We start from the raw sequence: 15948 nt of genomic DNA, 5'->3' as shown, positions 1-15948 counted from the left end.
GGTTTCCTAATAAATTTTTAAAACAATTTCAACACACAATAGAGTAGAGTAGACCTATGCATATTCAGTTTGGGTTACATGAATTCACCTCGTTGAAAATTACGGTACAATCTGAGACATTGGTACCTAGGGAGTTAGTTGGACCCTCTTTAAAATTGGTGATATTGTTCATGAGACATATGAGATCTTAAGTTATCAAAATCGTGAGTTAACATTCACAGGCCTGACCCGGGCAAGGTGCAACAGTCAGCCATTTTTTTTTTTTTTTTTGGTGACAAGCCAAATTCAGTAAATGACTACTAATAACTCCCTGATCCAAGGTTTAGTCTTTTTCATATCTGGCATGTATAAGAGGTAACCCAGTCTGAACACGACTGCATTGAAATATTACCCATTAGGCCTGGCGCCCCCAGGAACAGGAAACTCCCTTTTTTACGAGACAGGCTCCTCCTTCAAGGGAAAAAAAAGAAATTGACCTCAAACTTGCATCAGGGGAACATTAAGACATGTGTTCAGGTGCCTGGTGAATAATATTGAGGTTTCGTTGAAGCAGAGGAGTCCAACAGGAAAATGAAAATGACCGTCGCCATTTTATCTCGCCACAAATTTTGAACAGTCATAACTTGGCAGATATGCAACATATCTGCGCCAACCTTCACGTGTTTGATGAGACTCATACCCTGAAGGGTCCTGTAGGAGTCATTTGCATCAACCCTACAGCGCCAACTTGTGGCAACAGAAATTTACCCATTTTAGTTATACATGACCAGTTCATTTCATGTTGGTCATTGTAGTTACAAGACCTTTTGTAATACTATACATTTTGAGGCCGATGTTCACATCTCTGTCTGTTGCCATGACGACCTTTTGTTCTCCATTAAAAGAAAGCATGGACTTGGCAGTTTATAGCGCCACAAAATTTGACACACTTGGTCGAATTGGCCCAATTAGAAGATTCATTTTGGTTTTGAATGAGGGTGTGGCTGCACAGCTCAGTGGCAACTCCTTTTTTGTGGGATCCTCTTCAATAGGGTTTTTTCTCCTAGGTGTGTGAATGTATATCTAATCCCCCCCAAAAAGTTCTTACGAGATGATGGGGGGGGGCGATCTGCCACCATCCTGACCGCGTGACGTCTGAGTTGCGCCAAATTGTGAGGGTCCGTTTAGTTCTGCTTGCAAGCCTAGTTAGGGCCCAAGCACCAACTGGCGCGAGAGCCCTATTGGAATGCAAAGGATTGTTATAATTTTTTTTTAGGGCTGTCAAAAGTATCGCGTTAACGGGCGGTAATTATTATTTTTAATTAATCACGTATATAAATATTTGACGCAATTAACGCACATGCCCCGCTCAAACAGATTAAAATGACAGCACAGTGCAATGTCCACTTGTTACTTTTGTTTTTTGGAGTTTGTCGCCCTCTGCTGGCGCTTGGGTGCGTCTGATTTTATGGGCTTCAGCACCCATGAGCATTGTGTAATTATTGACATCAACAATGGCGGGCTACTAGTTTATTTTTTGATTGAAAATTTTACAAATTTTATTAAAATGAAAACATTAAGAGGGGTTTTAATATAAAATTTCTATAACTTGCACTAACATTTATCTTTTAAGAACTACAGGTCTTTCTATCCATGGATCGCTTTAACAGAATGTTAATAATGTTAATGCCATCTTGTTGATTTATTGTTATAATAAACAAATACAGTACTTATGCACCGTATGTTGAATGTACTGTATATATCCATGTTGTGTCTTATCTTTCCATTCCAACAATAATTTACAGAAAAATATGGCATATTTTATAGATGGTTTGAATTGCAATTAATTACGATAATTAATTTTTAAGCTGTAATTAACTCGATTAAAATTTTTAATCCTTTGACAGCCCTATTTTTTGGCATTTTGAAGGCCTGAACAAGCTTGAAAACGCACCAAAATTTGCACATACTTGCGGCTTTGTGTGAATTTTGACAAATTTGCCAAGTTGCCAAAAATATAACAAAATGGCTCAGTGGCGCCCCCTTGAATTTTTCAAAAACGCCTCTCCTATAAGGTTTTTTCAACGTAGAGCGTTGAAATGTGGGGAGTTGATACGTTGTGCAAAACTGCTCCAAAAAGTCTCTTGCATCCATATTCCATACCCAACAGGAAATCGGGTATTTTGGATCAAATGTGATTGTTTTATCGAGCTACAGGGTGCACACTTGAGACCTTGGCGTTTAGGGAGTTAGTTGGATCCTCCTCAAAATTGGTGAGAATGTTCATGAAACAGGTGAGATCTTAAGTTATCAAAATGGTGTGTTTTCATTCACGGGCCTTACCTGAGCAGGGTGCCAAAGTCGGCCATTTTTTTGGCAAAACGCCAGTAAATAATAACTCCCTGATAAAGGTTCAGTCTTTTTCATATCTGGCATGCATGAGAGGTATCCCAGCCTGAACATGACTGCACGCCCCTTACTGGGAACTTTTTTACTTAGACGGGCTCCTCCTCCAAGGGAAAAAAAAATCAATTGACCTCAAACCTGCATTTGTATTTGTATTGTACCAACTTTGTATTGATTTGTTCCAGTGCCTACTCCTTTCACGTGAGTGCCGACGGACAAATGCAGCCGGTGCCTTTCCCTCCCGACGCTCTGATCGGCCCGGCCATCCCGCGTCACGCGCGGCAGATCAACACGCTAAACCACGGAGAGGTCGTGTGTGCTGTCACCATCAGCAACCCGACCCGTCATGTTTACACCGGCGGCAAGGGCTGCGTCAAGGTGTGGGACATCAGTCACCCCGGCAACAAAACCTCCGTGTCTCAGCTGGACTGCCTCGTGAGTCGCTTCATCGACGCTCCCGTTTGTGATAGATACAGCATCTGTCAGTCTGCGAGATTAGAATGAAACGTCTGTACCATCAGAACAGGGACAACTACATCCGCTCCTGTCGACTGCTCCCTGATGGACGAACGCTCATCGTGGGAGGCGAGGCCAGCACTTTGTCAATTTGGGACTTGGCCACACCCACTCCGCGGATCAAGGCGGAATTAACCTCGTCGGCTCCCGCGTGCTACGCCTTGGCCATCAGCCCAGACTCCAAGGTCTGCTTTTCTTGCTGCTCCGACGGAAACATCGCGGTCTGGGATCTTCACAACCAGACTCTTGTTAGGTAGGATCTCAAACGTTGTTGCCATTTCCAAATTGTGACTTGAACTCTCGAAATCAGTTAAATAAGGCTGGAACAACTAATCGATTAAAATTGATTAATAATTTAGTGGCCAATGAATTTGACCATCGATTTTTGCCGGTAGCTATGAGCAGTCCCTTTTGGGTCCCTGTTTGTGTGTAATGTGAGGCCAATGATTAGACCGAGAGAGAGAGTTCTCCGCTACACTCAGGTTGAGTTGCTGAATCAATAATATTAAAAAATGTCGAGAGTTTGATTTTTTGTGTTGTTAGATCCAGTGTGCCTCCACCAGAGGTAAGTAAATGAAGCCAACTGTATTTTTCGTATTCTTTGTTGATGAGACGTTACTACTTAGCACGGAGCGCCAAGCTAGTCAGCGATGATGCTATGCCGTGTCTTAAGTGTCCATTTGTATTGTGTTTTGGAGGGTCATATTAGCACTTGAGTTATTTTTAGATAGTGAAGTTGTCTGATTTCTTTTTATAAACAGACCACACACATAAACTGCTGGCCAGAAGTATTGGCACCCCCGCAATTCTGTTAGATAATGCTCAATTTCTCCCAGAAAATGATTGCAAATACAAATGCTTTGGTAGTAATATATTCATTTATTTTGCTTGGAATTAAAAAACACAAAAGAGAAAAAAAATCTGAAAAATCATGTGATGCTTCTCTAATTTGTGTAATTAACAGCACCTGTTACTCACCTGTGGCACATAACAGGTCGTGGCAATAACTAAATCACACTTGCAGCCAGTTAAAATGGATTAAAGTTGACTCAAACTCTGTCCTGTGTCTTTGTGTGTACCACGTTGAACATGGAGAAAAGAAATAAGACCAAAGAACTGTCTCAGGACTTGAGAAGCAAAATTGTGAGCAAGCATGGGCAATCTCAGGGCTACAAGTTTATCTCCAAAGATGGATAAAGAACCTCGACTAACGTCCAAACAAGTTCAAGTTGTCCCGCAGTCTGAGGGTACAACAGTGTCAACTAGGGTTGTTCCGATCATGTTTTTTTGCTCCCGATCCGATCCGGATCGTTTTAGTTCGAGTATCTGCCGATCCCGATATTTCCCGATCCGATTGCTTTTTTTTTTTTTTTTTTTTGCTCCCGATTCAATTCCAATCATTCCCGATAATTTTTCCCGATCATATACATTTTGGCAATGCATTAAGAAAAAAATGAATAAAACTCGGACGAATATATACATTCAACATACAGTACATAAGTACTGTATTTGTTTATTATGACAATAAATCCTCAAGATGGCATTTACATTATCAACATTCTTTCTGTGAGAGGGATCCACGGATAGAAAGACTTGTAATTCTTAAAGGATAAATGTGACTTTATATATTGTGACTAAATATTGCCATGTAGTGTATTTGTTGAGCTTTCAGTACTTCTGCTTTTCAGCATGAGCATCTTTCGTGGCACACCAGACCCACTTAGAGTGTTTGTTGCCAAAAAGCTCAATCTTGGTCTCATCTGACCAAAGCACACAGTCCCAGTTGAAGCCCAATACTGCTTGGCGAACTCCAGATGTTTGCGTTTATGATTGTGAGTGAGGAAAGGTTTTCTGCATGCATGCCTCCCAAACAGCTTGTTGGCGTGTAGACAGCACCTCATACCCACTGTGAAGTATGGGGGTGGGTCAGTGATGCTGTGGGGCTGTTTCGCTTCCAAAGGCCCTGGGAACCTTGTTAGGGTGCATGGCATGATGAATGCTTGGAAATACCAGGACATTTTAAAGCAAAATCTGTTGTTCTCTGCTCGAAAGCTGAAGATGGGTCGTCACTGGGTCTTTCAGCAAGACAATGACCCTAAAAATATGGCCAAATCTACACAGAAATGGTTCACCAGACACAAAATCAAGCTCCTCCCATGGCCATCTCAGTCCCCAGACCTTGTTTTGTTGGCAAAAGGGGTTTGTACAAAGTATTAACACCAAGTATTAACATCTTTATGTGGGATTTCTCCCCCACTGAATGAATGCACTTGTATTGAAGGTTGGATTTTTCTTTTTTTCCATTATGGTCCCATATTATTTGAATGAAAAATATATATATATGTTAGAAGCTAAAAAACCCATCTTTTTCAGGGGTGCCAATAATTATGGAGGGCACTGTATCTGTTCTGCGTGTTGGATTTTATCAAGTAAATTCCCCCCCAAAATGCGACTTATACTCCGGTGCGACTTATATATGTTTTTTTTCCTCTTCGTTGGGCACGTTATGGCTGTTGCGACTTACAGTGCCTTGCAAAAGTATTCGGCCCCCTTGAATCTTGCAACCTTTCGCCACATTTCAGGCTTCAAACATTTTGATATGAAATTTAATTTTTTTTTGTCAAGAATCAACAACAAGTGGGACACAATCGTGAAGTGGAACAACATTTATTGGATAATTTAAACTTTTTTAACAAATAAAAAACTGAAAAGTGGGGCGTGCAATATTATTCGGCCCCTTTACTTTCAGTGCAGCAAACTCACTCCAGAAGTTCAGATTTCCCAAGCTTTAAACATCTCAAGGAGCACTGTGCAAGCCATCATATTGAAATGGAAGGAGCATCAGACCACTGCAAATCTACCAAGACCCGGCCGTCCTTCCAAACTTTCTTCTCAAACAAGGAGAAAACTGAACAGAGATGCAGCCAAGAGGCCCATGATAACTCTGGATGAACTGCAGAGATCTACAGCTGAGGTGGGAGAGTCTGTCCACAGGACAACAATCAGTCGTACACTGCACAAATCTGGCCTTTATGGAAGAGTGGCAAGAAGAAAGCCATTTCTCAAAGATATCCATAAAAAGTCTCGTTTAAAGTTTGCCACAAGCCACCTGGGAGACACACCAAACATGTGGAAGAAGGTGCTCTGGTCAGATGAAACCAAAATTGAACATTTTGGCCACAATGCAAAACGATATGTTTGGCGTAAAAGCAACACAGCTCATCACCCTGAACACACCATCCCCACTGTCAAACATGGTGGTGGCAGCATCATGGTTTGGGCCTGCTTTTCTTCAGCAGGGACAGGGAAGATGGTTAAAATTGACGGGAAGATGGATGCAGCCAAATACAGGAACATTCTGGAAGAAAACCTGTTGGTATCTGCACAAGACCTGAGACTGGGACGGAGATTTATCTTCCAACAGGACAATGATCCAAAACATAAAGCCAAATCTACAATGGAATGGTTCAAAAATAAACGTATCCAGGTGTAATGGCCAAGTCAAAGTTCAGACCTGAATCCAATGGAGAATCTGTGGAAAGAGCTGAAGACTGCTGTTCACAAACACTCTCCATCCAACCTCACTGAGCTCGAGCTGTTTTGCAAGGAAGAATGGGCAAGAATGTCAGTCTCTCGATGTGCAAAACTGATAGAAACATACCCCAAGCGACTTGCAGCTGTAATTGGAGCAAAAGGTGGCACTACAAAGTATTAACGCAACAGGGCCGAATAATATTGCACGCCCCACTTTTCAGTTTTTTATTTGTTAAAAAAGTTTGAATTATCCAATAAATTTTGTTGCACTTCACGATTGTGTCCCACTTGTTGTTGATTCTTGACAAAAAATTCAAATTTTATATCTTCATGTTTGAAGCCTGAAATGTGGCGAAAGGTTGCAAGGTTCAAGGGGGCCGAATACTTTTGCAAGGCACTGTATACTCGTGTGACTCAGGTAACACGGGGACTACCTCTTTCACGATACATCACCTTTTCGATATTCAGTATTGATATTGTACCACATCGTCCTCTGGTGGTCAAGTTATTTATAGAAAGTTTGACCACAACCGATCCTACTTCAGGCAGTTCCAGGGCCACACAGACGGCGCCAGCTGCATAGACATCTCCAATGACGGCACCAAGCTTTGGACGGGAGGTCTGGACAACACCGTTCGTTCTTGGGACCTGCGAGAAGGCCGCCAGCTGCAGCAGCATGACTTCACCTCGCAGGTACGCTAAGAAAAAAACGCTCATGGCGTTCATGAATCCACTAAAAAATCATGTCGGTTTTGCCAACGTGACGAACTGTGATTGCAGATTTTCTCATTGGGATATTGTCCAACTGGCGAGTGGCTGGCGGTGGGGATGGAGAACAGCAATGTGGAGGTATTGCATGTCTCCAAACCTGATAAGTATCAGCTCCACCTACATGAAAGCTGCGTGCTCTCGCTTCGATTCGCTCACTGTGGTGAGTCTTGTCTTGTGTTTGTACGAAAAAAGAAATTGTGGAGCTGAAGGCGATCAAATCTGGTCGGCTGATGTTATTTGTCACATGCTCCTTGGTTTACAGGAAAGTGGTTCGTGAGCACGGGAAAAGACAATTTGCTCAATGCCTGGAGAACTCCGTACGGAGCCAGCATATTCCAGGTAAGTCCAGGATTGTTATCCTTTTTGAATTACAGTGGGGCAAATAGGTATTTAGTCAACCACTAATTGTGGAAATTATTCCACTTGAAAATATTAGAGATGCCTGTAATTGTCAACATGGGTAAACCTCAACCATGAGAGACAGAATGTGGGAAAACCCCCCCGAAAATCACATTGTTTGATTTTTAAAGAATTTATTTGCAAATCATGGTGGAAAATAAGTATTTGGTCAATACCAAAAGTTCATCTCAATACTTTGTTATGTACCGTTTGTTGGCAATCACGGAGGCCAAACATTTTCTGTAACTCTTCACAAGCTTTTCACACTCTGTTGCTGGTATTTTGGCCCATTCCTCCATGCAGATCTCCTCTAGAGCAGTGATGTTTTGGGGCTGTCGTTGGGCAACACGGACTTTCAACTCCCTCCACAGATTTTCTATGGGGTTGAGATCTGGAGACTGGCTAGGCCGCTCCAGGACCTTAAAATGCTTCTTACGAAGCCACTCCTTTGTTGCCCTGGCTGTGTGTTTGGGATCATTGTCATAATGAAAGACCCAGCCACGTCTCATCTTCAATGCCCTAGCTGATGGAAGGAGATTTTCACTCAAAATCTCTCGATACGTGGCCCCGTTTATTCTTTCCCTTACACAGATCAGTCGCCCTGGTCCCTTTGCCGAAAAACAGCCCCAAAGCATGATGTTTCCACCCCCATGCTTCACAGTGGGTATGGTGCAATTCAGTATTCTTTTTCCTCCAAACACGAGAACCTGTGTTTCTACAAAAAAGTTCTATTTTGGTTTCATCTAACCATAACACATTCTCCCAGTCCTCTTCTCGATCATCCAAATGCTCAATAGCGAACCGCAGACAGACCTGGACGTGTACTTTCTTCAGCAGGGGGACACGTCTGGCAGTGCAGGATTTGAGTCCCTGGCGGCACATTGTGTTACTGATAGTAGCCTTTGTTTTGTTTGTTGGTCCCAGCTCTGTGTAGGTAATTCTCCTGGTCCCCCCTTGTGGTTCTGGGATTTTTGCTCCCTGTTCTTGTTATAAATTTTGTCGCCACGGGGTGAGGAGGGAGTTGAAAGTCCGTGTTGCCCAACGACAGCCCCAAAACATCTCTGCTCTAGAGGAGATCTACATGGAGGAATGGGCCAAAATACCAGCAACAGTGTGTGAAAAGCTTGTGAAGAGTTACAGAAAACGTTTGACCTCCGTTATTGCCAACAAAGGGTACATAACAAAGTATTGAGATGAACTATTTGTATTGACCAAATACTTAATATTCACCATGATTTGCAAATAAATTCTTTAAAAAAATCAAACAATGTGATTTTCTGGTGTTTTTTTTCTCCACATTTTGTCTCTTATGGTTGAGGTTTACCCATGTTGACAATTACAGGCCTCTAATATTTTCTACTGGGAGAACTTGCGCAATTAGTGGTTGACTAAATACTTATTTGTCCCACTGTATATATATCGTAAAATCCACACTCCAGCCCCTAGCAAAAAGTATGGAATCAGCAGTCTCGGACGAGCACTCACTCAGACATTTTATCGTGTAGAACAAACTCCGATAAAAAGTTTGAAAAAATAATGAATTAGTTCAAAAGTGCAACTCTTTAGCATTCAGAAACACTAAAAAAAATAATAAAAAAACATTGTGGTGGTCAGTAAATGTTAGTTTTATGGAGGAAGTGCAGGGAAATATATACGGAATCACTCCATTCTGAGGAAAAAAATATGGAATTGTGAGAAATAAACAAAGAAATAACAAGCAAAACACATCTCTAGTAATTAGTAGCACCACCTCTGGCTTTTATGACAGCTTGCAGTCTCTGAGGCATGGACCTGATGAGTATTCTTCATCAATTTGGTGGCAACTCTCTTTGATTGCGGTTGCCAGATCATCCTTTCAGGTCGACCATTTTTTTCAATTTCCACCACTAGTTTTCAATAGGGTTGAGATCTGGGCTATTTGCAGGCCGTGACATTGACTGGATGAGTGTTTCTCCAAGGAATGCTTTAAAAGCTCTGTGGCATGATGCATTGTCATCTTTGAAAATGACAAACATATTTTCAATTGAAGGGCCTAAAATTTCAATCTAAACTTGTGCATTTATCGAAGATTTAACCACAGCCATCTCCCCAGTGCCTTTGCCTGACATGCAGCCCCGTATCATCAAGGACTAAGGGGGAATTTTGATGTCTTCTTCAGGCAGTCATCTTTGTAAATCTCACTGGAACAGCACCAAACAAAAGTTCCAGCATCATCACCTTGTCCAATGCAGATTCTTGTCTCTTGACAAGGTGATGATGTATAAAGAATTCAGGGATTTAAGTATTTATTCACAAAAATTTCAACGTAAAAACCTCATTGTTTTGCTACGGCGGCCATGTTTCTGATGTTAAATTGAGTGATTTATTAGCTGTTGAAAACTTGCAGTAAATAAAAAAAAAAAAGAAGTTGCTGTTTCGGGCAAAAACTGATTAGCTATGTTGAATATTGCTATTGATCCTGAAAATATAAGTGATTATCTCTGCAATTGGTGGTTTTTGTGCATCTAGTGTAAAATATGAGAATTTTATAGCCATTTTAAGTTTTGTTATATGAAAAAGAATTATTCGGAATTTTATAAGAGAACGACTTTGAATTTTGTGATGCCGCTGCTCATGGAGACTCATATATGGTAAGGTATGTGCCTGTTTTGGTTTTAGGTCTGTAGCAACTTTGGTTTTGAAAATATTTGAAGTTTTTGAAAATTAATTCTGCGTCCAGCTCATTCAATGTCATTCAAACTGTGTCCCACTGTTGTGTTCACAACCACTTCAAAAACTAGGTCACTGAAATCACCAAGAAGAAAATAAAAATATCCACTTTACCTTTTGTTAAAATCCAAATAGCGCTCGATAAACACAGCTAATGACTGCCAATGTTAGCGCTAGCATAGCACCACACGGTGGATGTCTGTTTTAAAAAAAAAAATTTTTTTTTTTTTTTAAATCTGTCAAAACACTAAGAATTACTCTCATTTTTCTGTAATAGCAGCACACACCCGCAGCCTTTGTTAGCAATATACGTTTGATGAAAAGTGCCGTGTGTCAGAATAACTTTGAAATTTTATTTAATTATTTAAAAAATAAATAAATAAATAAGCACCATGAATACATCGCATCAGTCATGAAAGCTGCTTGGACTTCAATATTTTTTTATACAAAGTAAGAAACAGTTTCAGCTGATCACATTTTTTTTTATTTATTGATTGAATATCTACAGTGCTGGCCAAAAGTATTGGCACCCCTGCAATTCTGTCAGATAATGCTCAGTTTCTCCCAGAAAATGATTGCAATTACAAATACTTTGGTGGTAATATCTTCATTGATTTTGCTTGAATGAAAAAAACACAAGAGAATGGGGGGGGAAATTAAATCATAATAATTTTACACAAAACTCAAAAAATGGGCCGGACAAAAGTATTGGCACCCTTTGAAAAATCATGTGATGCATCGCTAGTAAGTGTAACTAACAGTACCTGTTACTTACCTGTGGCACATAACATGAGTTAACTTACGAATTTGAGAATCGATACAGTTGTAGACTACAGTTAAGCTGTCATAAAATATTATTTTTGAATAGTCATCCATTGTGTCTTCATTGTGAATTACAATATGCCTAAAACAAGGTGAGATAAATGTTAAGGAAATTGAAGGAAGTGACATTCATCCGATTGATTCATTAATTGTCTGATTATCGATTATGAAAATCATCGTTAGTTGCAGCCCTAGCTGGTACACTTAGAAACCCAGAATGTTGTTGTTACTGTATGTAAAATGCTACTGTTTGTACAAATATTTAGACTGGAAAATGGATGTTAGCTAGTTTGCTAGTTAGTTAGCTGTAAATATCCACAAATAAACTGCTTTGGTATGAAAGTTGCAGAAAAAAGTAGCAGTTTAGTCATGTGTTTCCAAACAAGCAAGTCTGGAACGCAGCCTAGCTTGAAGGACATTCTAAACACGAAGGTGGGCTGGGGGGCGTAGCACATGTCACATGAGCGACACGAGGCTGATGTACTACACGTACTATAAGAAAACTTGTGAACATAGAACGGAAACAATGCTGTGTTGTGCGTTAAATGGAAAAAAGTTATAGCTTGTAGCTATAATATTGTCTAGGACTTTGACATACTGCATTTCATTCCTTTTGACAGTCCAAGGAGTCATCATCGGTGCTGAGCTGCGACATCTCCGTCGATGACAAGTACATCGTGACGGGCTCCGGAGACAAGAAGGCCACTGTCTATGAGGTCATATACTAGAGTATGCGCTCACTGTTTTAACGTGGCCAACACACTGTAACATATGTAATATGTCAAATAGGAATTTTCCTTTGTTTGGATTGTTTTTTTGTTTTTTTTTAAAGAATGTCAATACACACTGAGCAGATGTTGTGAAATGAATGTCCGACATTTCGTTTTTTTCTTCTTCTTAATTTATGAAACACCGGCACAAAATTGTCAATTTGTGAAGGCGTGCGTGTGTGTGTAATTTGTATGTAAACCCGAGGTTGCCCTCAGTGTCTTTTTTTTTACACGATTGTGCAGCAGGGTCGAGAACGAAAAGTGGTATTTGGTATGTGGCAAAACTGATTTTGCCGTGTGGCATTTTTTTTTTGCCATGTAGCAAAATTGATTTAGCCGTGTGACGTTTTTTTGCCATGTGGTAATGGATGTAATGGTAAGTGTATCGTCAAAAATCACAGCCACACGTTTTTCTGCCATTTAAAATAAATAGAAAATTTGGACGCACATGGCCTGCTAAAATGCCATATATCCCAAAAAAAGGCCACTTGCCAATAAATAAATATATAAAGCCTCATACCAAAATCCATTTTGCCACATACCCAAAAACAATGCCACATGGCAAAAAAAGCCACAAGGCAAAATCAATTTTGCCACATGGCAAAAAAAATGCCACACAGCAAAATAAATTTTGCCACTTGGCAAAAAAAATGCCTCATGGCAAAATCCAATTTGCCGCATAACAAAAAAAAAAAAAAAAATGCCACACAGCAAAATCCACTTTGCCACATACCCAAAAAACTGCCACCTGGCAAAATGCATTTTGCCAAATGGCAAAAAAAAAAAAAAATGCAACATGGCAAAATAAAATGCCATATGGCAAAATCCACTTTGCCACTTACCCAAAAAACGCCACATGGCAAAAAAATGCCACATGTCAAAATCAATTTTGCCACGTGGCAAAAAAAATGCAACATGGCAAAATCCATTTTGCCACATACGGAAAAAAAAATGCCACCTGAAAAATCCATTTTGCCACATACCCAAAAAAATGCCACATGGCAAAAAAAAAAAGGCACATGTCAAAATCAATTTTGCCATGTGGCAAAAAAAAGGCACGTTTGAAAATCTTTTTTGCCATGTGGCAAAAAAGGCACATATCAAAATCAATTTTGCCAAGTGGCAAAAAAATACCACATGTGAAAATCAATTTTGCCATCTGGCAAAAAAAAGGCACATTTAAAAATCAATTTTGCCATGTGGCAAAAAAGGCACATTTAAAAATCAATTTTGCCATGTGGCAAAAAAGGCACATATCAAAATCAATTCTGCCAAGTGGCAAAAAAATGCCACATGTCAAAATCAATTTTGCCACATGGCAAAAACACTGCCACATAGCAAAATCAATTTTGCCACTTGGGAAAAAAAAAATGCCACATGTCAAAATCAATTTTGCCTCAAGTAAAAAAAAAAAAAAGGCCACATGGCAAAAACAAAAATCCACATGGCAAAATCCATTTTGCCACATACCCCAAAAAATGCCACATGGCAAAAAAAAAAAAAAAAAAAGCCAAATGGCAAAAAACAATGCCTCATGGCAAAATCAATTTTGTCACGTGGCAAAAAAAGACCACATGGCAAATACCACTTTTGGTTCTTGCTGACTCTCCGATTGTGTGACCCCCACTCCTTCAATTGAAACGGATGTTGCTTACAGTTAAAACTCCATAAATATTGGAACAATACATATCTTTTTCGTCCAAAAACCCCTCTGCGGTGGATCGAAAATGAAACAAGGTAAAAAGATTAGAATGGTGTGAATGTCCCGATATTTATGGACACAACCGTGCATTGGACTGACTTATCTTTGCTTGTAGGGAACAAAAAAAAAAAAAAAGAAAGAAATCAGTGCCTTTATGCTTCTTTCCAACTGGAATGTGATGGACTTTGACTGGATATAACAGTTTTTCTTTTGCAGGATTACAATATCAGCATATTGATGTCAATTTTTGTTCATATTTTACCCCTCTGAACATGAATGCGAAACAAACCACGAGACTGTGTTTTTCTTGATGATTTGACGCAAGATGAGAGTCCTAGCCTTGGAATTTCTGCCGTTTTTTTGGTAACTTTATTAGAATGGTTCTACTGACATTGTCGATCAAAATTATTGAAATTAAAATGAACGAAAACAGTAATACGCACTGGTTACGGTCCCAAGTAACAATGTTTAGTTTTTTTCCCCCGTCCCTATAGTATTTAATTCATTAGCTGCCATTGACGGCACTAAACGTCCAAGTGCCATCATTGGCAGCCAATGAGTTAACAGTCGGGGTGGGAACCTCTGCGTAGCTCACGATATGATACGATTTGGGTTACAAAGCTTATGATAACGATCTCACGAAATGGTCATACAACAACTAATAAGCAGAAAAACACGCCGTTTTAATCCTTCTGCTGTGAGTTTATCACTAGTCAATGGCAGCCAATGCCAGGTAATGGTGCATTTTGGGGCATTTCACCTCATTTCCTGTTGATTTTCAGTCAATTTATGGGTCACTTCCTGTTCTTCGGTCCCTTCCTGTTTATTTTAGAGCAATTCCAGGTAGCTTCCTATTAATTTCAGCTCAATTCCTATTGATTTTGTCTGATTTCCTGTATATTGTGGGTCATTTCCTGTTGATTTTGGGGCATTCCGGTTCACTTCCTGCTCATCTGTCACGTACTGTTGATTTTGGGGTATTTACGAGTCACTTTCTATCGATTTCAGGTCATGTTCTGTACATTCTGGGGCATTTCCAGGTTACTTCGTGTTCATCGGTCACTTCCTGTTCATTTTGGGGGTATTTACGAGTCACTTTCTGTTGATTTCGGCTCACGTCCTGTTGTTATTCAATTTCAATTTTATTTGTATAGCCCTGGATCACAACAACGTTGTCTCAAAGGGCTTTGCAGAGGCAATATGATACACAATCAGAAACGGCAAATGAAGCAACAAAGATGAATAAATAAAGTTCAAGTCCTGGGTATCCCCCATCCTTAGACCCTCCATGTTGGCAAGGAAAAACTTGAGAAACCTTGGGGAGTACCACAGTCAGGAGAGATCCACTCCCAGGACGGATAGACAGGAAGCCCCAGGACCGCTAGTCCGTAAAGATGCAGTGGAGTAAAGGAACAAGAAGAGGTCCATCTAGCCAGATGAGACGGGGGTAGCAACGAGGACGTCCATCCAGCCAGGGGTCCGGACAGTCAGGAGGCTGCAGCTGAAAAATAGCCCCTCCCCTCCGGGGAAAGAGGACACCGGGTGACTAGTGATGAAGAGACTATACAACTAGATATTGACATTGGAAAATAGAAATAAAGTAAGATAAGTGGCAGGTAGAGTGAGAAAAAGGAGATAGAACTCAGTGGCTGTACTTCCCCCAGCTTTATAGCTTCTAGTGCAGCTTAGACTAAACTTTGAGTCTACTCCGACTTCAACTAGCCTGACCGTAAGCTTTGTTGAATAGGAACGTTTTTAATCTAATCTTAAATGTGCAGACTGTCTCAGCTTCTTTAATATTAGCTGGAAGCTGATTCCATAAAACAGGGGCTTGGTGGCTAAAGGCTCTAGCTCTGACAGTACTTTTAGAAACCCTGGGAACTATCAGTAGACCTGCATTCTGAGAGCGGAGTGTTCTGTTGGGGCGGTATGGAACCAGAGCATCGGAGAGATAAGATGGTCACAACCCATTAATGGTCTTAAATGTAAGAAGGAGTATTTTAAATTTAATTCTAAACTCGACTGGAAGCCAGTGAAGTGCCTGGAGCACAGGGGTGATGTGCTCTCTTCTATTGGTTCCTGTTAAAAGTCTTGCTGCTGCGTTTTGGACTAGCTGAAGACCTTTTAGAGAGTTTTTAGGACAAGCTGCAAGTAGGGAGTTACAGTAATCCAATCTCGATGTAACGAACGCGTGAATTAATTTTTCTGCATCACTTATAGATAAAATATTTCTAATTTTGGCAATGTTGCGCAGGTGAAAGAAAGCCGTTCTACAGGTTTGTTTAATGTGTGCTTTAAACGATAAGTCAGGGTCGAATAAAACTCCTAGGTTTTTAAATG

General features: G+C 40.3%; 1 protein-coding gene across 8 annotated transcripts in view; it reads left to right on the top strand.

The window, feature by feature from the left end:
* Nucleotides 1-12934, top strand: part of LOC130913123 (transducin-like enhancer protein 4) — a 93055-nt gene extending 80121 nt beyond the window's left edge. For all 8 annotated transcript variants that reach the window (XM_057831459.1, XM_057831456.1, XM_057831463.1 and 5 more), the window contains exons 15-20: nt 2571-2820; nt 2907-3154; nt 6981-7128; nt 7216-7366; nt 7469-7545; nt 11757-12934. In XM_057831459.1, coding sequence (XP_057687442.1) covers nt 2571-2820; nt 2907-3154; nt 6981-7128; nt 7216-7366; nt 7469-7545; nt 11757-11864 — 982 coding nt within the window. In that variant the 3' untranslated portion in view covers nt 11865-12934. The remainder of the gene's footprint in view (nt 1-2570; nt 2821-2906; nt 3155-6980; nt 7129-7215; nt 7367-7468; nt 7546-11756) is intronic.
* The last annotated feature ends 3014 nt before the right edge of the window (nt 12935-15948 follow it).

This window comes from Corythoichthys intestinalis, chromosome 3 (assembly GCF_030265065.1).
Source record: "Corythoichthys intestinalis isolate RoL2023-P3 chromosome 3, ASM3026506v1, whole genome shotgun sequence".
Lineage (NCBI taxonomy): Eukaryota > Metazoa > Chordata > Actinopteri > Syngnathiformes > Syngnathidae > Corythoichthys > Corythoichthys intestinalis.
Note: the sequence above shows the minus strand (reverse complement) of the source record. Positions and strands in the feature narration are given on the sequence as shown.